The sequence below is a fragment of the Onychomys torridus genome, chromosome 5 (genome assembly GCF_903995425.1).
Source record: "Onychomys torridus chromosome 5, mOncTor1.1, whole genome shotgun sequence".
Lineage (NCBI taxonomy): Eukaryota > Metazoa > Chordata > Mammalia > Rodentia > Cricetidae > Onychomys > Onychomys torridus.
Window position 1 is genome coordinate 2,787,117 of NC_050447.1, and position 24,064 is coordinate 2,811,180.

Consider the following 24,064-nt stretch of genomic DNA (forward strand, 5'->3'; position numbering starts at 1 on the left):
AATTATATCCTGTTATCAATATGGTTTTCATGAAAGCATACCTCCATATATGTTGAGTGATTTCCAGGGTAGCAGGGAAAGGTTTGGGTATTTTATTGGCAATTAAGAGTTCTCAAAGGTGGTTAAAAATAATTAAATTTGAAAATTATTTTAAATAGACTTTACTCTGAGCCTGATTTTTTTTTACTTTTGAGATTATCTATCTATCTATCTATCTATCTATCTATCTATTCTGGAGTTGAGGACTGAACCTAGGGCCTTGCGCTTGCTAGGCAAGCACTCTACCACTGAGCTAAATCCCCAACCTGAGATTATATTTTAATTATAACATTTCTCCTTTCCATTTCTGCCCTTGAAACCCTTCCTTCCATATGCTTTTCCCTGATCCTCTTCAAATTCAGTCTTTTTCTTTTCTTTCCTTTTCTCCTCCTCTCTTCCCTCCTCCTCCTCCTCCTTGTTATTGCATGCATATGTGTACTGACATGTATATTCTTAAATATAGCTTGTTCATTCTGCATAATGCTGCTTGTATGTATGTTTGCAGGGCTCACCATTTATGTGCTTGCATTTTAAAATATCTCTTTTGAGGCAGAAGTTGCTATTTTACAATTCACTTTTTCTTTGAAGTGGATTCATGTTTGGGGATGGCTTTAGAGCATGGGCTCAGCTAATAACTGTCATGAATATTGCAGTAAATGTCTTCTATAGCAAGACACTTTGAAAAATGCAGTCAGTGAAGACTTTATCTTGACAAAATTTATTCACAAAATTTACTCTGCAATTATATTAAACAATGAATATTAAAATTTTATTTTTGTTTTATTTATAGAATAAGCCTCAAGTTACTTCTATAAATGTTTTTAAAAATAAGCACCAAAAGCCAAAAACTGGCAAGTTCATACCTTTTGAGATGAAGAAAAGTGAAATCCTTGATATAGTTCAAGAACATCGGATGGTACTCAGAAGCATTAACTATTCCAAAGAGACTTCCAAATGCTCACCTTCAAAGGAAGACTCACAGCAAATTTCCTCAACGAAGCCACATGTTTTGAATTTAAAAGAGAAGTACCAGCCTGAAGATCCTTTACAAAAAGGTAAGCTTTCAATGAAGGCATTAACGTCAGAAACTAACACATGGAACTGTTTACTCTTTGTTAACTTGAAATGAGGTTGCCTGCTTCAGACAACACCTAGAACTTTATATTTAGCAATGAAAGCTGAAGAAGATGACCAGTGGTGCTTCCAACCTTCAGTCCACCAGAAGCTATGATGAGAGCGTCCTGATGGGGAAGGGGAACTTGGGGACCAGAACTGGCTCATGCATTTTCTATCAGCAGCACTTATTTTCTAGTATAGATTGTCCAAGAATGTTTATGTCCCTGGTACTAATCAGCTTGAGTTCTATGGAGAGGGATGGCTATGGCCGGTGGCCTTTTCTAAGAATATTTCCTCAGATCCTAGACAGAATTCCCAGGCTGTAGAGTTTTCTGTAAGGCAAATGCTAGTTTAAATTTATTTTCTATTGGAAGCACAGTAAGGTGGAAGACTCGGTTCCTTTTAAACAGAGTTGATACTGTTTTCTTCATAATAACAGCTTAAATAAATGACCTCAGAGCACATTTTTAGTTACAGTAGTGAAAGCTTCCTTTAGGTATTTCTAAAATACTTGCTAAGTCATTCATCTATTTTGTATTTGTACAAAAATTGTCTTTTCTTATTTCACTGCATGACAGTTCCTGGACTAGAGGTGAAAGCAAAGTGTGTGGAAACACTAAGGAGTAATTAATTAAGGAGTAGAAAATTAAGGAATAACAAGTTCAGGCCAGAATGAAAGGTCACCAGCACAGATATCACTAGACATAGGTTTTAAGATGTTTCTTTAGAGGTAGGTTGGGAGAGAATCTACATTGAAGAGTAGGAACAAAATGTATCAATCCCCAGGAGGGTGAAAGATCATAATATATGTTAGGAAATGAAGTTGGGAGGAGAGATGGGACAGATTTTGAGGAACCTAATAGCATAGAGTTTGAACCTATACTTTGTAGAAGCTACTTATGATTCTAAAGCCATGGTGAGGCATAACTAGATATTTTTATTAAAAAAAAGTAAAACTGGAAACTGAGAGCCTATAGAGAAAAGAGCAGCATGAAGAGGCTGCCTAAGAACTAGTCCCACTACCAGACCTGTTAGGGCAGTGAAAAGACAGGTGTGGGAATGGTGCCCTTGCATGTACTCAGAACGTTAATCCTGAGTGATTTGCCTTGATAAAGTGGTGTTAAGAAGAAGAGAGCAGAGAAAAACAAGCATACAAACAACAAAAACAAACCCTGTATATTATACTCTCTTCTTGGATATTCATTGATCATATATTAAAATATCAGAAAAAACACTGTAGTAGTCTATTTATTATTTTTATTCCCAATTCAGCTGACCAAGAATACCCCTGTCTTAATTACTTTTCAATTGTTGTGGCAAACCTCCATGACCAAGGCAACTTGTAAAAGAAAGCATTTACTTTGGGTATATGGTTTCAGAGGCTTTCAGTCCAATGACAATCATGTCCTATTGGAGAGCATTGCAGCAGGCAGTCAGGAATGTCATTGGAACAGTAACTAAGAGCTTGATCCATAAGCATCAGGAAGAGAGAGCAAGAGACACTGGAAACGGGGCTGGGCTTTTGAAATCTCAAAGGTCACTCCCAGTGATGTGCCTATTATACCAGGGCCACACTCCTAATCCTTTCTAAACAGTTTCACCAACTGGGAACCAAATATTCAACCAGATGAGCCCATGGGGCTCATTCAAATGATCACCAACCACCACTCCTCACCTCCTTTCTCACATATTGTGCCTGTCAGTCCTTGAAGCTATTTTTTCTTTAAATATATGTCAGTAAATTCAGAATTAGAACTGTAAGATGAATAAACAGTTTTTTTAAAAAAATTAACAAGATAAAGTGGAGACATGAAGATATTAAGGTTTGAAAATAGAAAACTGAGCAGATATCACTGAGTTGAGAAAATAATAAGAGTATTCTGTAATCTGTTTCTGTTGCTACAGAAGAATACCTGAGTGGTGTGTGTGTGTGTGTGTGTGTGTGTGTGTGTGTGTGTGTGTGTATTTCACACAGTTACAGAAATTTAATATTTAATGAATGTAAGACAAATTGCTAAACAGTCTTATAAATAAAAAAACTCAGAGCCAAATACTGGGGTTAAAACTGAGAGATCAGAGAAATAGGACAAGCCACAGCCAACCTTACCTTGCTGACGCCTCAGTCTCCAAAGAGATCTACTTCCTGTATACCCACGCCTATATGCTTTTCTGGCCTGCAATCCTCACTTCCTCTTCCTGCCCAGGTCTGTCACTTTCTGTCTGTCTTTACAGACCTCCAGACATTTATGGTTAACTAGTGCTGGAATTTAAGGCATGTGTCACCACACCTGGCTCTGTTCCCATTGTAGCCTTGAACTCACAGCAATCTGGATGAATCTCTGCCTCCCAAATTCTAGGATTAAGAGCATGTGCTACCATTGCCTGACTTTTATGTTTAATATAGTGGCTGGCTTTTTTCTCTGATCCTCAGATGAGCTTTATTAGGGTACACAGTATATTGGGGAACACAATATATCAGCACAAATAAGGTTTGGGCCTTGATTCCTAGTAACTTGTATGCTGCATTATTTGGAGGGAATGAAAGCTATGCCCTCACTTGGTAGAGGATGAAGGCCTTAGGACTTTACCATTCCTCAATATCCCCACACCTTGATAATTATATCTCAGATTCAAATATAAATTTTGGAGGGACACAAACATTCAAACCATATTAGTGGCAATTTAGATATTAGGTGGGTGGGGCAAGAAATGAAGGAAGATAAAAAAAATCACTTTTAGATCTGCTAAGTAGGCATACATATTGAGATAGCCATTAGGAAGTTGGGAAAGGAAATATGGTACTTAAGAGAACAATAGATGAAGATTGAATATTAAAATCTCTCTTTCTCTGGGTCATTAATGTACTAAAACTGCTTGATTCATGCATTTGGTAAATCCATTTATTTATCATTTAATGTATAAGGAGATTAAAATCTATACTAGTTCTGATTTAGAAGTTCATACTTGATGTATGTAATTTGTATGATCTTTGCTGAAGTAAGGTATATAAACATGAGAATATAGCATACTATATAGCATACTATATAGAAGCAAGCTCTGCTGCTTTGAGATCAATAGAAGAATATCACATCAGATTGGGCAGTCAGGCATGCATTTCAGAAACTTTAAAGTGTCTGGTAAATTCTGAAAGATACTTGCTAATATAAGAAAGAAAGACCATCCTATCTAGCACGCTAGATGCTAGATAACATGAAAATGAGTGGCAGTCTTCAAGGGAACTGGAATCTGATGATTAGGGGTCTGAGAAATGACACTAGACATTGATGAACATTGAACTTCAACCTGAAAGTAGAGGAATAATCCAAATACTTTTAAGAAAAACTGCAGTTGGAATGTTTACAGTCAGCAGAGAAAGTGAGGTGTACATTTTCTAGATATGGAGATGAGTAAGGAGAGATTGCTTCAGTTACAGTAGGATGACTTCAATTAAGAGGGTAGCACCTGGGGTTTAGAAATAAGAGGAAAGTTTCTCCAGATATCAGAAGGTAGAGTGACCTATTAGTCAACAACAAAATAGAATAAGAAAGAGGGAAAGTGCGATGTCTCTAGTGATTTCTACTGAGGCAACATGAAGCCATTTATGGAAGTCAGTATATAGTAATTTAGAAGGCCAGGGGCACACCTTATTTGATGGTAGACCCACTACCAAGGATAAGTAGATCATGTGTTCCTGAGTATTGTAGCTTCAGGTGAAGAAACTCAGAAGTAGTATTAACAATGTTAGTGGTTCTGTCTGCCTTTAAAAGTTAATATAAAAAAGAGGCATTGAACTAAGAAAAATACTGCCTCATTTGCAATGACAAATCAAAGGTTGAGCCTTTGGTTTTGATCTAAATCTTCAACAAGAATTATCATTGCAGCAAAAAAAAAAAATCTATTAAGGATGTGTCTTTCACAACCTACCCCATTATGTTAGATAACCCCAGGGCAGTCACCATTGAGAGACTATAGTAAGGGGTAAGAAAACAAAGTATGCTTTAGAACTACAGATACAAAGAGACTTTGAATGTGGTTATTGGCATGTAGAATTAATTGGAGCAAATAGATCATCAATACCAATTTTAAAAGAAAATTCCTTTCCTGAAGAAATTATGAGCCTAGGTTTGGTTGAGTGTTCAAAAAGTGAAACATGTGCAGGGAGTCAACTGAACTACTTATGTGGCCTCCAGCGGGGATAGCAGCAAGAGGTGACAGGGCCAGTCCAGAACTGCTCAGTGAGTAAGAACTTCCCACGGCAGGCTAGAAGAAATGTCCAGACAACTCCACAGCAGGTTCTGTACCTTCTGTGGACCAGGGGCTGCTGTGTCTTCTTTCCCTGTTGCTGATGGAGTTTTCCTGTGGTTCTTTTGCATGCTGTGTGCTTTATCGGGAAGATGGTGACAACTTTTGTACTTGTCCTCACATCACTAGACCACCAGGAGCCACAACTCAATCTGACAGAGATGCTAAGGCTGGATTCAGAGCTGAATGTCATGCCTCTGAGAACTCTAGGTTGTTTCCTTGTGGAGAGAAAGTATTTTCTTTCAGGGACCAAGAATTAATGGGTGTTTGATGTTCAGAAGGCCAGACTGGAAGAGACTGGTAGATATTCACCAGATAATATCTTCTTCCTTAGTACTCATCTGAAATAAATTTCTTCAATTTCTTGAAGTTAGATGGTGCTGTATGTCAGCTGGAACTCAAGGGATAATGCTAGAGATGATGTATAGCCATAAAATTCTGCGTTTTCCCAGGAGGCTCCCTACCTTTTCAAGCATGAGAACTCCCTTTAAATTTTCTTACAGTTGTTTTTCTTATGTGAGGATGGTAATAGGAATTTAAATAGCTGTTGATCAGAAACACTTTGTTCAGGGATTCAGCATATATACAAAAGTCAGTGCAGAGACTATATAGGTGAGAAAAACTGGACCTGAATTATATTCTTATAACACTATCACACCAGGTAGAAAAATAAATAGTGGTTAAATAATCAGGTGCAAAATGAGAGAGTGTAACAATTGAGTAAGACAGAACAGAGAATGATATTTGAGCTAAGGTGTAAGAAATGAGTATGAATAATTCAGATCAGTAGGAGGATGCACAGGCAATGGGGCATACCCAAAGGCTTTAGAATGGCAAACAAGCCAAAATCTAAACCAGCAAAACTAATATAGCTGCAGTTTCCACAGTGAGCTGGAGAAATAAGCTGGAGCTTTATTACCACAGGACCTTGTAGCTGTGGTATGCTTGCAAATTACTAGCAAGTGTCTCTGAGGTGAAGGGGAAGGAAGCCCCATGGTTTGTAGCATTTGTTGATGTCCATGATAGAAATACTCCAGTGTGTTCTCACCCATGACAGGAGATGTAAGGAGATGTGTATGGTCGGTTCTCCTGAGCAGATAGGAGCTGGCTTCAGCCTACCACTGTACATAGGTTGTTGTCAAACACTTTACACATGCCACTTGAAGTCTGATTGTCTTACTTCTTCTTCTAGTTATCCCAGATACTGTTGTGCTGCCTGGATTCCCTTACAGGCTTCCAGAATCCTACCTGGCTTAGGATACCCATGATCTCTGTTTAGCACCAACATTTGGCAACCAGGGAGGGGTATTGGAGTTGATGAGGGAATGTTTTCTCCTTTCTTCTCTAGAGCAGAGGGATGCTGACAATATTCCACAAGTTTCTCAGATGGTTAAGCACCCATATTTATTACAGAATGGTTAACTCGTGAAACACTCTTATATTAGCTCTCTTATTGTTCTTATTTCCCCTCTTTGTTCCTATTTCCAAAGACCACCACATTAAAATGTTGCCTCAAAATTATCCTAATGGCAGAATTGTCAGTGTTTGTTGAGAGATGAGATGTGAGTGTGTGAGGAAAACAGATATTCAAGAATGAAGTTTTGGCTCTTGTTATGGTTAACTGGAAGATGAGAATTTTCACTTTCTTGAGACACAGCTACAGACATGTATTTTTTTTTAATTTTATCATATTATGATAAAATTACATTATTTCTTCCTTGCCTTTCCTCCCTCCAAGGTCTCCCATGCAAACCCTTCCTTATGATCTTTCAAATTCATACCGACCTTTTAAAATTCTTAAGTGTGTGTGTGTCCTGAAATACATTAATACAACCTGCTCCATTGTTACTGTATGTATGTTTTCAGGAGTGACCACTTGGTTTGGATAGCCATTGGTGTCTTCTTCCCTTGGGATTATTTCTCCCACTCTCAGCACTCCATAGTTGCCTGTAGTAACTTTTTCCCTTCCATGTTAGCATGTCTACTGGTGTCATCCTTCAGATCATGTTCTGGCAGTCATGTTGGTGAGACTTTGTGTGTGTAGCTTCTGTCATTACAAGGAGAAAGTCTCACAGCAAACTTCCTATTCCTCTGGCTCTTACTATCTTTCTGCCCCATATTTTGCAATGATCACTATGCCTTAGGTGCACGAGTTGTGTTGGAGATGTATGTATCAGCTGAGACTGGGCTCTACAACTCAGCATTTTGATTGGTCATTGTTTTCTGTAATGATCTCTTTCAGTTGTAAAGATACGTTTCCTTGATGAGAGGTGAGAACAATATACTGTGGGTATAAGGACACATATTTATGTATGCTGATTATGATAATTAGTCAAATGGTAGTTATAAATTCTTCAAGATCTATGACTTCACTAGCTCTGAGTTGGCTTGATTTTCTGGTGCCAGACATGATTTTTCTCTTATTGCACAGGGTCTGAAGTCCAATTATAGACATGTTGGTTACTACCAAGGTGTACAAGCCACTATTACACTCTTAGAGTTATTGTGTTATGCTGGTCATTGTTGTGTTTCATAGGTGTGGATAGGAACTGTCAGTTGCCTCCCTAACTTCAGAAATTTTCAAGGATCATTTAGAATCATAAAAGTTAGTCTTCAATTTTCTAAGAAAGCACCATATTGATTTCCAAAGTGGCTGTAAAAGCTTGCATTCCCACCAACAGTGGAGGAGAGTTCCTCTTGCTCTACATCCTCTCCAGCATAAGCTGTCTTCAGTTTTTTGATCTTAGCCATTCTGACAGGTGTAAGGTGGTATCTCAGAGTCATTTTGATTTGCATTTCCCTGATGATTGGGGATGTTGAGCAGTTCCTTAAGTGTCTTTCAGCCATTTGTGCTTCCTCTGTTGAGAATTCTCTGTTTAGTTCTATAGCCTATTTCTTAATTGGACTGTTGGGTATTTTGATGTCTAATTTCTTGAGTTCTTTATATATTCTGGATATCAGCCCTCTGTCAGATGTAGGGTAGGTGAAGATATTTTCCCATTCTGTAGGCTGTCACTTTGTCTTGTTGACCATATCCTTTGCTCTATAAAAGCTTCTCAGTTTCAAGAGGTCCCATTGATTGATTGTTTCTCTCAGTGTCTATACTGCTGATGTTATATATAGGAAGTCATCTCCTATGCCAATGTGTTCAATACTACTACCTACTTTCTCTTCTTTTTCTAAAAAATATATTTATTTATTAATTTTTTTTCATTTTACATACCAAACCAAGTTCCCCTTCCCTTCCCTTCTCCCACCTCCTCACCTCCCTCCAACTCTACCTCCATCCACTCCTCAGAGTGGGTGAGGCCTCCCATGGTAGTCAAAAAAGTCTAGCATACCAAGTTGAAGAAGAGCCTAGCCCCTCCCGATTATATCAAGCCTGAGCAAGGTATCCCACCACAGGGAATGGGCTCCAAAAAAGCCAGTTCATGTACCTGGGATAAGTCCTGGTCCTGCTGCCAGGGACCCCACAAACAGATCAAGATACACAACTGTCACCCACATTCAGCAGGTCTAGTTTGGTCCCATGCAGGTTCCCAGGCTGTCAGTCCAGAGTCAGTGAGTTCCAACTAGTACTGGTCAGCAGTCTCTGTGGATTTCCCCATCATGATCTTGACCCCCTTCTCCTTCTCCTTCTTCTCCTTCTCCTTCTCCTCCTCCTCCTCGTGCTCCTCCTCCTCGTCCTCCTCGTCCTCGTCCTCGTCCTCCTCCTCCTCGTCCTCGTCCTCCTCCTCTTCCTCCTCCTCCTTCTTTGAATGCCTAATGCCATTTATTGAAGGAGGGAGGAGGTCTTAAATACAGGCTTACAGCACAATGGGAGAACCCAGGAGAGCAGAAGTTCACTTCTGATGTTTTTTTTGTTTGTTTGTTTGTTTGTTTTTCTGAGCTGAGGATTGAACCCTGAGCCTTGCACTTGCTAGGCCAATGCTCTACCACTGAGCTAAGTCCCCAACCCTGCTCCTGATGTTTTACAATCTTTTATCTAAGCTGTTAACGCCCAATATGCTGGATACACAGACAAGGAGCTTCCCTTAAGCATTCAGGAGGGTGGAATCTCATAGGGAATTACCAAAGGAATGATATCATGTTCAAGGTCAGCAAGCAATGCAACAGTTACCCAAAATGGGAGCCAGGGACCCCCAGGTCCCCTCCTATTACTAAAGAATGAGCTTCTGACTTAGGTTGTGTGGGACATCAGCAGGTCACCTTACCCGTCATGGAGACACCTGTCCAGGCCACACAAGCATTCTGTCTTAGGTTGGTGAGCACCCCCCAGGCATTACCCATTTCTGAATACTCATTATCATACAGGCTCAATTGGGTGAAAGCTGCAGAGTTAACAGTTGCCAAAGATCTCTAAGTGGCACTGGGCTTGCAATCTGTGTGTTTGACACAGAAAAGACCAACAGAAGTCTTAATCCACCCATAGCTGGTAGGCTAAAGGGAACTGAGCCATTCCCTTTCTGAATGAGCCTTCCTGCAAATTGGAGTCCTTGTAAGATGGTATCCTCAGAGCAAATGGAACTTGAGTTTGTAAAATTATAACTTTCAAAGCCAATTGAAATATATATTACTATTGATTTAAATTTGTCATGCCCAATAGAATGAAAGATTAATTAACTGTGGTAGCTACTTTTACTGCCAGGGTCTCCACCGTGCTAGCTGTAGTAACCAATTATGAAATGGCAATCCCAGAAACTGTAGTAATGGTGGTCATCACTGTTATAACAGCAACAACAATAGCAACAATGTCAAATTCTCTTCTGGAGTGTGTGGGTATCCATTGGCATGGACACAACTCCAGGAACACGAACATTATTCTTGATCTCAGCACAACTTAAGCTGGCGGTTCTGCAAAAGAACAACTAAGAACCATAAAGGAAAACCTGGTAGCTCACAAGAAGCAGAACTAATGGTCTCATAATGGCTACATTCAGACTCACAAAATGTAAGGTATCTTCAAAGGGGGCTAAATGAATTTCAGGAGGCCTAAAAATATGCAGAGCTACTCCTGAGAAGTAGGGTTGTGAGAATGAAAATGCTTAGCTAGCATGCTACTGTTACTAAATGGAGGTCAGTAATCTTCAGTGTTATCCTTAATCTCCTAGGTGTCTGGGTGACACGTTCTCAAACATACTTGAAAAAGCAGTTACCACACATTACCTTCTGGAGAATCCAACCACATGGCTGCAGTTCCTAGGCTTATGTTAATGCTTGCCAAAGCAGGCCCTATTGGGCTTTCAACCCCCATTGGCATCAGAAGGGGAGAGTTTTTCATGAAGGCCCAATAGGTCTCTGCTTCAGCTGCAGCCACAGGGCGCACTCAGTGCTCAGAAACCCAATGAGGAATTTCATTGTCCTTAATATTGTAATGTTTCATTGAGGGTTGCTCAGTAATTGAGTAAAACCAAATTTTTTTTATAAGCAACAGTCATCCTAGAGTCCTCCATGCCATAGATATAGCTTTATGGTTCTGTGGGCTGCAGTCTGATTGTTCTTTGCTTTCTATCTAGAATCCACTTATGAGTGAGTACATACCATGTTTGTCCTTCTAGGTTTGGGTTACCTCACTCAGAATGATTGCCTGCAAATTTCATGCTGTCATTGTTTTTCTCTGCTGAGTAGTATTCCATTGTGTATATGTACCACATTTTCTTAATCCATTCTTTGTTTGATGGACATCTAGGATGTTTCTAGGTTTTGGCTATTACAAATAATGCTGCTATGAACATAGTTGAGCATGTATCTTTGTGCTATGGTTGAGCATTCCTTGGGTATATGCCCAAGAGAGGTATGGCTGGGTCTTGAGATAGTTTGATTCCCAATTTTCTGAGAAACCGCCATACTGACTTCCACAGTGGTTGTACAAGTTTGCATTCCCACCAACAGTGGAGGAGTGTTCCCTTTGTTCTACATGCTCTCCAACATTGACTCTTGTTAGTGTTTTTGATCAGAGCCATTCTGACAGGTATAAGGTGGTATCTCAGAGTCATTTTGATTTGCATTTCTCTGATGATTAAGGATGTTGAGCATTTCTTTTAATATCTTTCAGCCATTTGTGATTCTTGTTTTGTGAATTCTCTGTTTAGCTCTTTAGCCCATTTTAAAATTGGATTGTTTGGTATTTTGATGTCAAATTTCTTGAGTTCTTTATATATTGTGGAGATCAATCCTCTGTCAGAAGTGGGGTTCGTGAAGATCTTTTACCATTCTGTAGGCTGTCTTTTTGTCTTATTGACTATATCTTTTGCCCTGCAAAAGCTTCTCAGTTTCAAGAGGTCCCATTTATTAATTGTTGTGCTCAGTGTCTGTGCTGTTGGTGTTAAATTTAGGAAGTGATCTCCAGTGCCAATGCATTCAAGAGTACTTCCTACTTACTCTTCTATTAATTTTAGTGTAACAGGATTTATGTTGAGGTCTTTGATCCACTTGGACTTGCGTTTTGTGTATGGTGACAGATATGGATCTATTTGTAATCTTTAACATATTGACATCCAGTTATGGCAGCACCATTTGGTGAAGATACTTTCTTTTTTCCATTGTATAATTTTGGCTTCTTTGTCCAAAATTAGTTGTTCAGATGTGTGTGGATTAATGTCAGGGTCTTCAATTAGATTCCATTGGTCCATATGTCAGTTTTTATACCAGTACCAGGCTGTTTTTATTACTACAGCTCTATAGTAGAGCTTGAGGTCAGGGATGGTGATGCCTCCAGAGGTTGCTTTATCATACAGGATTCTTTTAGCTATCCTGGGTCTTTTGTTTTTCCATATGTAGTTGAGTATTGTTCTTTCCAAGTCTGTGAAGAATTGTGTTGGGATTTTGATGGGGATGCATTGAATCTGTATATTGCTTTTGGTAAGATTGCCATTTTTACTATGTTAATCCTACCTATCCTGAGCATGTGATATCCTTCCATTTTCTGATATCTTCTTCAATTACTTTCTTTAGAGACTTGAAGTTCTTATCAAAAAGGCCCTTCACTTGTTTAGTTAGTGCTATCCCAAGGTATTTTATATTATTTGTGGCTATTGTAAAGGGTGATATTTCTCTGACTCCTTTCTCAGCCCTTTTATCATTTGTGCATAGGAAGGCTACTGATTTTTTTGAGTTGATCTTGTATCCTGCCACTTTACTGAAGGAGTTTATCAGCTGTAGGAGTTCCCTGGTAGAATTTTTGGGGTCACTTATATATACTATCATATCATCTGCAAATAATGAAAGTTTGACTTCTTCCTTTCCAATTTGTATCTCTTTGATCTCTTTTTGTTGTCTTATTGCTCTAGCTAGAACCTCTAGTACTATAATGAATAAATATGGGGAGCCTGGGCAGCCTTGCCTTGTTCCTGATTTTAGTATTATTGGTTTGATTTTTCTCTCGGTTTGATTTGATAGTGGCTATTGGCTTGCTGTAAATTGCCTTTATTATGTTTAGGAATGTTCCTTGTATTCCTGATCTCTTTAAGACCTTTATCATGAAAGGGTGTTGGATTTTGTCAAAGGCTTTTTCAGCATCTAATGAGATGATCATGTGTTTTTTTCTTTCAGTTTGTTTATATGGTGTACTATTACATTGACAGATTTTCATATGTTGAACCATCCTTGCATCCCTGGGATGAAACCTACTTTGTCATGAAGGATAATTTTTTGATGTATTCTTGGATTAGGTGTTCCAATATCTTGTTGTGTATTTTTCCATCAATGTTCATGAGGGAGATTGGTCTGTAATTCTCTTTCTTTGTTGTATCTTTGGTTTGGGTATCAGGGTAATTGTAGCTTCATAGAAAGAGTTTGGTAGTGTTCTTTCTGTTTCTATTATATGAAACAATTTGAAGAGTGTTGGTATTAGTTCTTTGAAAGTCTAGTAGAATTCTGCACTGAAGCCATCTGGTCCTGGGCTTTTTTTGTGTGGGAGACTTTTGATGACTCTTTCTATTTCTTTAGGGTTATTGGTCTATTTAAATGGTTTCTCTGGTCTTGATTTAACTTTGGTATGTGGTATCTATCCAGAAAATTGTCCATTTCTTCTAGATTTTCCAGTTTTGTCCAGTATAGGTTTTTGAAGTAAGACTTGATGACTCTCTGGATTTCCTCATTGTCTATTCTTATGTCTTCTTATTTCTGATTTTGTTAATTTGGGTGCTCTCTCTTTGCCTTTTGGTTAATTTGGCTAGGGGTTTGTCTATCTTGTTGATTTTTTTCAAAGAATCTACTCTCTGTTTCATTGATTTTTTTATATTGTTCTCTTGGTTTCTATTTCGTTGATTTCAGCCTTCAATTTGATTATTTCCTGGCATCTATTTCTCCTGGGTGAATTTGTTTCTTTTTGTTCTAGTGCTTTCAGTTGTGCTGTAAATTCATTGGTATAAGATTTCTCTATCTTCTTTATGTGTGCATTCAGAGCCATGAATTTTCCTCTTAGTACTGCTTTCACAGTGTCCCATAAGTTTTGGTATGTTGTATTTTCATTTTAATTGAATTCTAGGAAATCTTTAATTTCTTTCTTTATTTCTTCCTTGACCCATTGATGTTTCAGGTGAGCATTATTCAGTTTCCATGAGATTGTAGGCTCTCTATAATTTTTGTTGTTTTTGAAGTCTAACTTTAAGGCATGATGGTCTGATAAGATGCAGGGGGTTATTCCAATGTTTTTGTATCTGTTGAGATTTGTTTTGTGACCAAGCATGTGGTCAATTTTTGAGAGGGTTCCATGGGTGCTGAGAAGAAGGTATATCCTTTTGTGTTAGGGTGGAATATTTTGTAGATACCTATTAAGTCCATTTTAGTCATAACATCTGTTAGGTCCTTTTTTTCTTTGTTAAGGTTCAGTCTGGTAGATGTATCTTTTGGTGTATTGAAATGTGTGGGGTTTCACGTGTGTTTTAAGCTCTAGTGATGTTTCTTTTATGAATGTGGCTTGTAGCTAGAGTTTTCCTGCCTGGTCCAGTCAGGACAAATCTCTCTTACCCGCCAGTCCCATAGTTGCTCAGACCCAACCAAGAAAGCACACAGAAACTTACATTGTTTATAAACTGTATGGCCGTGGCAGGCTGCTTGTTATCTACCTTTTCTATCTTAAATTGACCCATTTCTGTTAGTCTATACTTTGCCACATGGCTTGTGGCTTACCAGTGTCTTTACATGTTGCTTCTCATGGCGGCGGCTGGCCATGTCTCCCCCAGCCTTCTACTTCCCAGAATTCTCTTCTCTCTTGTCCCGCCTATACTTCCTGCCTGGCCACTGGCCAATCAGAACTTTATTTACACAGAGCGATAGCCACAGCACTTCCCCTTTTCTTTTTTTTTTTTAAGGAAGGTTTTAACTTTTACATAGTACAATTACATATAACAAAACAATTATCAAGCAAGAATTACAGTTACAATATTAAAGAAGATAGATACCCTATCTATCTTATATTTGTGAGTCTAAGGTTTTATATCTAACTTATCTTTTATCATAATTGAGGAAATTATAACTATCTAGTCTTCAACCACATCAAAGACCTCAGAAGGAATATTACCTGAGAACCGGGAGAAGGATGTAAACATTTTTCAGGAGTCTTGCAAGAGGAGACAGAGACAGCTGGCAGCCTGGATAGTCACCTAATGTTCCTTTGAAGAGTTGGGGCATTTGTCTTCAGCCCACAGGGCTAGAGTCTCTTGGTCACTTCTCTCAGTGTCCTGTAGAATGTCTGGCAGTTTCCTCTGTGAAGCAGGAACCTGAAGGACCATTTTGTCAAGCAAAGTTCAGTGGTCACCTTTCTATGGGTCCTGCATGTCCAGTTGATTGAGCAGTCCAGGCAAGAACAGTTTCTTGCCCAAATGGCTATTTTTGCCAAGTTGAAGATAAACTCTATATGAAGTGTCTTTAATGCCCATCCTCCTCTCTGAAGTAAATCAGTGCTGCCAGGAGCAGATATGTCTCACTGTCCAGAAAGTCTAAATTTTAAAAATATTTTAAATTCCATATTCTGTAGGTCTTTGAAGTATTTGAAGATTACCTATCTATCTGAAATATCTCTATGTATACCTAGAAGACTTAACTAACATTGCTATGAGTATGATTATCATAGATGACTAATTATTAATCTATTTTTAATTATCCATTACAATTTAAATGAGCTATACAAACATAATACCTTAAACATGAGTAGAAATATGGACACAGTATAACAAAATTAACTTTAAGTTTGTATTGTAGCTAGAGTTTTCCTGCCTGGTCCAGTCAGGACAAATCTCTCTTACCCGCCAGTCCCATAGTCGCTCAGAACCAACCAAGAAAGCACACAGAAACTTACATTGTTTACAAAGTGTATGGCCCTGGCAGGCTGCTTGTTATCTACCTTTTCTATCTTAAATTAACCCATTTCTGTTAGTCTATACTTTGCCCCATGGCTTGTGGCTTACCAGTGTCTTTACATGTTGCTTCTCATGGCGGCGGCTGGCCGTGTCTCTCACAGCCTTCTACTTCCCAGAATTCTCTTCTCTCTTGTCCCGCCTATACTTCCTGCCTGGCCACTGGCCAATCAGAACTTTATTTACACAGAGCGATAGCCACAGCAGTGGCTGCCTTTGTATTTGGGGCATAAATATTCAGGGCTTCATCTTGTTTTATTTTTCCTGTGATAAATATGTAATGCTGATCTCTTCTGATTAATTTTAGTTTGAAGTCTATTTTATTAGATATTAGGTTAGCTACACCAGCTTGTTTCTTAGGTCCATTTGCTTGGAAAGCCTTTTCCCAGCCCCTTACTCTGAGGTATTGTCTGTCTTTGAAGTTAAGGTGTGTTTCTTTTATGCAGCAGAAGGATGGATCCTGTTTTCTTATCCATTCTGTTAGTCTGTGTCTTTTTATAGGTGAGTTGAGATCATTGGTATTCATGGATATTAATGACCAGTGATTGTTAGTTCCTGTTATTTTTGTGGTTGTGTTGTGTTGTTCTTCTTTGGTGTTTGTTGGTGTGGGATTTTCTATTGCCTGAGTTTTCATAGGTGTGCTTAGCTTCTTTAGGTTGGATTTTTCCTTCTAGTGCTTTCTGTAGGGCTGGGTTTGTGGACAAGTGTTGTTTAAATCTGGTTTTATCATGGAATATTTTGTTTACTCTGTCTATGGTGATTGAGAGTTTTGCTGGGTATAATAGTCTGGGTTGGCATCCATGGTCTCTTAGTGTCTGCATAACATTTCTTCAGGACCTTCTAGCTTTCATAGTCTCTATTGAGAAGTCTGGTGTTATTAAGATTTGTTTGCCTTTATATGTTACTTGGTCTTTTTCCTTTGTGGCTCTTAATATTTTTTCTTTGTTCTATATGTTTAGTGTTTTGATTATTATGTGGCAGGGGACTTTTTTTGGATCCAGCTTATTTGCCATTCTGTAGCTTCTTGTATCTTTATAGGTATTTCTTTCTTTAGGTTAGGAAAGTTTTCTTCTATGATTTTGTTGAATATGTTCTCTGTGCCTTTGAGTTGATATTGTTCTCCTTCTTCTATCCCTGTTATTCTTAGGTTTGGACTTTTCATGGTGTATCAAATTTCTTGGATTACTACTTTTTTGTCTTTAGTGTTTTCTTTAACCGATACATCTATTTTCTCTATTGTGTCTTCATTGTCCGAGATTCTCTGTTCCATCTCTTGCATTTGGTTGGTTAGGCTTGTTTCTGTAGTTCCTGTTCGTTTAGTCAGGATTTCTATTTCCAGCATTCCCTCAGTTTGTGTTTTCTTTATTGTCTCAATTTCATTTTTCAGATCTTGGATTGTTTCCTTCCTCTGTTTAATTACTTTTTCTTGGCTTTGATTTCTTCCCATTTTTTGTTTGTTTTTTCTTCTATTTCTTTCAGAGAATTTTTTTATTTCCTCTCTAAGGGAGTTTTTCACTTCCTTTTTAATGGAGTTTTTCCTTTTCTCTTTAAAGGAATTTTTTATTTCCTCTTTAAGGGAGTTTTTCATTTCCTCTTTAAAGGCCTCTATCATCTTCTTAAAGTCATTTTTAGGGTTGATTTCTTCTGTTTCTTCTGCCTTGGTATGTTCAGCTCTTGTAGGTGTGGAATTACTAGGTTGTGATGTTGTCATATAGGTCTTCATGTTGTTGCCTGTGTTTTTGCACAGGCATCTACTCATGTCTTCCTCTGTTTTGTGCAGGCAGTGTCTGTGTTTGAAGGTACCTCTCTTGTTCTAATTGTTAGTCTTGGTTCACTAGGATTTCTTTGTTAAATTGGTGCTGATGGTCTCTGTTTCTTTGGGATCAGCTTAGTCAAATCAGTGTTAGTGGGTTCTGTCTCTGGGAGCAGTTGTTCCTGGTTGATGTGGAGTGTGCTTATGGTTTCAGTGGTTGTTAGGTTTGTAGGTGTTAGTTTTTTTGTTTGTTTTTTGTTTTTTTGGGTTTTTTTTGGGGGAAGGGGGTAGGGAAAGGTACCTGTCTGGTCACTGGGACTCCAGTGGGTAGGGTCTAGGAGTTAAGAGACCTGATCTGCTGGTCTGGAGATGGGAGCTTACCTGTTCTCATTTGGTGAAATGTATACTTAGGATTCTGGTGATCTGGTTCGGTGGCTGGGCGGTGCCTTCTTTTGTGTTCTCAGGTCACGGTTTGCTCATCCGTCAACTTCTCAGCTACTTTTGTTTCCTCAGGCTGCAAACTGTAGGTTTCTGATTCCTATCCTGGATGGATTTCAGTTGAGTAGGGTAGTCTCAGCAACACCTCCAAGTTGTTGGGTTTCACAGGATTGGCAGCTGTGTCCTGGGTTTGCCTCAAACAGTGTGCAGATCCAATCTGGTCTCCTCCCATGGAGATGGCTCCTACCCCAGGTGTTGTGATTAAAGGTGTCCCTGTTCCATGCTCTTGATTAGGAGCTTGTTTTCATTAATTCCTCAGCAGGTAGTGGCCTCAGTTTCTGGTTTTTATTACAATTGCATCTCGGCTGCCACTCGGCTGCTCCCCCTTCCAGCCTCTGTGGCACCCCCACCCTACTTTCTCTTCTATAAGGTTCAGATTAACTGGATTTATGTTGAGGTCTTTGATCCACTTGGACTTAAGTTTTGTTCATGGTGACAGGTATGGATCTATTTGCAGCCTTCTACACATTGACATCCAGTTATGCCAGCACCATTTGTTGAAGATGCATTCTTTTTTCCATTGTACAGTTTTGGCTTCTTTGTCAAAAATTATTGTGTTCATAGGTATGTGGGTTAATGTCCGGGTCTTCAAATCGATTCCATTGGTTCACATGTCAATTTTTATGCCAGTACCATGGGGTCACTAATTTATACTATCATGTCATCTGCAAATAGGGAAAGCTTGACTTCTTCCTTTCCAAGTTTTATCCCCTTAATCTCCTTATGTTGTCTTATTGCTCTGGCTAGAACTTCAAGTTCTATATTGAATAAGTATCAGGAGAGCAGTCAGTTTTGCCTTGTTCCTGATTTTTGTGGAATCGCTTTGAGTTTCTCTCCATTTAATTTGATGTTGGCTGTTGGCTTGCTGTAAATTGCGTTTATTATGTTTAGATATGTTCCCTTTATTCCTGATTGCTCCAAGACCATTATCATGAAGGGGTGTTGGATTTTGTCAAAGGGCTTTTCAGCATTTAGTGAGATGATCTTGTGGTTTTAGTTCTCTGGATAAGTGAGACAGTTGATTAGCTTGAATTGTTTGGGAGGCACCCAGACAGTGGGACCGGGTCCTGTCCTTAATGCATGAGCTGGCTGTTTGGAACCTGGAGCCTATGCAGGTACACTTTGCTCATCCTGGTTGGAGGGGACAGGACCGAATCTACCAGGTTGAGCTGAATCCCCAGGGGAGTCCTTGCCCTGGAGGAGATGGGAATGGGGGGGTAGCCTGGGGAGAGGGTAGGGAGGCAGGAGGAGGGGTACAGGGGAATCCGTGTGTAAAATTAAATTATAAAATTTTTAAAAATACAATAAAAAATAATTTAAAAAAGAAGTTAGTCTTCAGGGAGGAGGCTTTCAAGTCAGGTCTAGCATGGGTTGAGTCCTCTGGACCCTGTGTGGGCATGTAGTTTTTAATGGGCAGAAACCAGGAGTTAGGATTTGGATATGGTAGGTATAAGGAGGCATTTAGTCATCCAAGTCATAATGTCAAGTATTTTTTCCCTTAAGTGTGGACTCATAAGGATGATTGGATCTATTAATATATTTCCTCCTTTGCCTCTGTTGCTGAGATAAAGCACCCTGACCAAAAAGGCTATATTTGGCTTATACTTCCAGGTCAAGCCATTACTGGGGATAGTCAGGTCTGGAACTTAAACAGAATCAGTGAGGGCTGTTGACTAGCTTGCTCACAAGCTTATGTTTCTTTAGCTTTCTTGTAGAGCCAAGAACCACCTGCCCAGAAAATGGCATCACCTACATGAGTTGGGTCCTTCTACATAAATTAGGAAATCAAAACAAGCCCTCAGACAGGTCCACCTGTTAAAGACAATATTTAATTGAGACTTTTTTTGTTGGTGATTCTAGGCTGTATTAAGTTGACAGTTAAATTAGGTATAAACTAATACTGTGCAAAAGAAATATGAGCCAGGAGTCAATATTGAAAATCTTTTAGGAGCCACTTAAAATATTTAAAACAAGTTAAAATTAATTTTAATAATATATTTTATATATCTTCATTATTATTTCAATAGTTAATAAAGAAATTATTGAGGTTCTTTACTTTTTAATCACACTTAGGTGCCATTCATAAAAGCAAGTTTTAGAAACTAAATTCCTAGTGCAATAGTTAAAATTTGACCTTTGAGGAGTAACTAGGTAAAGAGGGATTCATGCTTATGAATGAAATAGTAGCAGTAATAACAGAACTTGAGATTGCATGTTCCATCTCTTGCTCTGTCTCTCATGCATTTTCCTTTGCCCATTTGCCTTTCTATCATGGCACCCTATCAGTCAGGTCAAATCTCTCTCACCCGTCAGGCACGTAGACCCTCAGAACAACCAAGTAAACACACAGAAATTTACATTGTTTACAAACTGTATGGCCGTGGCAGGCTTCTTGTTATCTACTTCTTCTATCTTAAATGAATCCATTTCTATTAGTCTATAACTTGCCACATGGCTCATGGCTTATGGGCACCTTACATCTTCCTTGTCATGGTGGTGGCTGGCAGTATCTCTCTGCCCCAGCCTTCACTTCCCAGCATTCTCCTCCTCCTTGTCCCACCTACTCTATCCTTCCTGCCTGGCTACTGGTCAATCAGCACTTTATTTATTTTAACCAATCAGAGCAACACATTTGACATACAGAACATCCCACAGCACCCTACAGCAAGAAATCCTCACTAGATTCCAGCCCTTCCATCTTGTACTTCTAGAGCTGAAAAAAATCCCAGTTCATAATAAATTGCTCAGTTGTGATGGCTAGTGCTCACTGTCAACTTGACAGGATCTGGTATCACACTGTTGAGAGGTTCTTGAGATTAAGTGGGCATACCTGGGGGTAATTTACTCAATCTGATTAAGTGGGTAAGGTTTCACTATTTCCTGGGGCTTTGATCCTGGAATACACAGAAAGTAGAAAGTTGGCTAGGCACAGGAGCACTCACCAGTCTTCTCTTGACTGTGGATATAATGTGACTGCTGCTTCAAACCTTATCACCTTGGCTTCCCCACTTTGATAAATCTTCCAACTTGAGCCAAAGTAAAACCTTCTGTCCTCAAGTTTATTTTATTGCCAGGTTATTTTATCACAACACCAAGAAAATTAAGACACCAATAATAAAGACTCTGCTATAGCAGCACAAAATAGACTATGACAATTTTCAAAGAAAATATTTTATTTACAGCAACTTTCAAATTTGACTAGACAGATTTTGTGTGGTCAATATCTAAATTGGCATTAACTTATCAAACAGAAACATAGAGGTTGTTACAATCATAGACTTTGAGAAGATCATGTAGGAAATAAATGAAGGTGGGGGAAAATCTAAGGCCTGAGTCCCAGGGATTTCTAGCACTGAGAGAGTAAGAAGAGGAGTTGCAAGCAAAGGAGCAGGAAATGAGCAGCTGTGAGGGAATTGAGAGGGCATGAAGTATATTACTTATTTTCTACAGGGGAGGAACAATGCCGTAGACAGGGTCAAGAATAGATGACCAAGTGTCCTAGGAGAGAGACAGGGGCTTGGGTATTGATATAGTTAGAATGGTAGGTTAGGGTAAATGAATGTCAAAATGAGTTCTTCATTTGAAGATAGTATGGGACCAGAAGTAACAGAATTTAGAGGAACCAGGAGGCATAGTCTGGTAGAGTATGGATGTGAATTGATTTTGTTAAGTTTTATTTTCATAGGAAAGAGACAAGATACGAAAGTATCTATGCAGAGACTGACTTTATACACCCAGAGCATGACGGATGGATTGAAAGAGTAAGCAAGAGCTGCTGGACAGCTGTGTCCTTAAATAAGAGTTAGGAAGGAACTCGAGGGATGCTGTGAAGGATTAGTGAGCACCAACTTCCCTGATGGAAGTCTTGAGATATTTAGGACATAGTGGAGACTTTATGGCAGTGGTTTGAGGAAAGATGATAGATTATGGATCTGTGGAGCTTGAGATAAAATGTTAAGAGTGACAAAATTAGTTGTGAGTGTCTGGTAGAGAGTAACTCATTACAGCAATGGTCTCTGGTGAGATATTTCTTTCTGGCAGTTCGTTTGTACACATGAGATTAGGCGTGGAGCATGTGAGGAGGCAGTGACACATTTGTAAGAGTACAAACACAATGATCCTCCAGGGAACCTCATTATAGGCTCTGTGGAAGTCAGAGCCATTTGACTGGGAGCCTTTGTAATTGTCCTGCCAGCTAGCACTGATCTTATAACTGATGTGTGAATTAAAATTGTGATTCATTTGTCAAGGTCCTTATCTGAAAAATCATATATTAGGTCTATTCCTTGGATCCATTTCTTAAACGTATTTCTGATCTTCATTTCAGGGTGACTGTAAATGTAATCAAAGATATCAGTAGCATTAATTTCAGAATTTGATTAAAGTTTGTGCAATTAGAAAGAGAAAATCTGTTTTAGTACTTGTACTGTACTCAGGCTGACAAATTTGATTGCATTTTCTTCTGAAAATGCTAAACATTTCCTTGAATTCTATCCAAAGATATCAACTTTTTAAATGCTGTGACAATTATCCAATCAAATAGCTTTAGCAAATATGTTCTTTGTGCTTGACTTTTTTCTTAATAGAGTAAAATAAGGAAAAATATGGACTGAGTTTCTCTTCAAGTTTATAGATTCTACAGTATTGATTAACCAATTTCAATTGTCATTCTTCCAACAACTTATGACTCTGGATTATTATAAATAGAATTCTTAACGATAGATTATCAAATTAATGAATGTTGAAAATTAGAGAACACATGAAGAAATGAGTTTTGTAGTACATATTAAATAAATATCACTTTATAGTTATCATTAAGCATATAGTGTATATGTCTTCATGCTTTTCTTTGCGAATAAAGGTATATAACTTTACTTAGGGGTTAAATTTTACAGCAGTCTTTAACTGAACTTTGTGAGATTTAATGATGTTTATGAACAAAGCACATACATCTAGGGTTAATACTAGTCTTTAACTAGTCTGAAGAGGAGTGTGTGTGTGTGTGTGTGTGTGTGTGTGTGTGTGTGTGTGTGTAAGAGAGAGGGGGGAGAGACAGAGAGAGAGAGAAAGAAAGAAATTGTTTTGTTTTTGAGGTGTATATGTGTGGGTAGCTGTAAATGTGTAGATATGTGTGAGCATGTATGTCTTCTTTGATTATCAAGTCACGAATCATTTCCTTTACATATATGTACACTGAAAGCATATGCACTTTAATAGTGTTATAAAGTGCTGCATGTGTAGGAAGCAATAGAGAAACCTCTAAGGAAAAATGACTTTGCTTTGTGCTTATTTCTTTGGCCATGGTTACAACAACTTATCAAACAGTGTTTTGATCAATTATGTTTATAAAATATCCCAGTCTATATTTAAATGACTTCTAGAACACATGTGATGGTAGCAAATGTATTAAAACTGCTTTTTATACTTATTTCTATAAAATTATTTGGAGGGATTTAAGACTGGGATCATGACAATTCATAAGGAAATAGAGCTAGGGTATTTTTCAGGTGGAAAATTATATTGAATTTAGCATCACAAAGTAATTTGATCTTGGAAGCTTTCAAACTTGGAACAGTTTCTCTGTGCATTGAGGCAGTCCCTTGTTACTGACTTCCCAACAAAGAGGGGAACTCTGGATACCCTTGGCAAATGATCACACCAAGAACTGTGCCTCTGCTTTTCCTTCTCAATTTGGTTTGTTGTTTCTTCTCATTTTTCACTGTGAAACTTCCTTCCTTCTTTCCTCTCTCCCTCCCTTCCCTCCCTCCCTCCCTCCCTCCCTCCCCTCCCTCCATCTCTCTCTCTCTTCCTATCTTTTTTATTATTATTATATTTGTGTTTTAATGTTACACATCAGCCATGGGTTCCCCTGTCCTCCCCTCTCCTGCCCCCACCTCCACCTTCCCTCCATCCCCTCCCCTCCATTCCCATCTCCTCCAGGGCCTAGACTCGCCTGGGGATTCATTTAAACCTGGTGGATTCAGTACAGGCAGGTCCA

The 24,064-nt window shown here is 38.7% G+C and overlaps 1 protein-coding gene across 1 annotated transcript in view; it reads left to right on the forward strand.

The window, feature by feature from the left end:
* The window catches only part of Iqcm (IQ motif containing M), a 402,626-nt gene that overhangs the window by 16,843 nt on the left and 361,719 nt on the right, over nt 1-24,064 (forward strand). Inside the window, exon 3 of the mRNA XM_036187564.1 lies at nt 830-1,094. Coding sequence (XP_036043457.1) covers nt 830-1,094 — 265 coding nt within the window. The remainder of the gene's footprint in view (nt 1-829; nt 1,095-24,064) is intronic.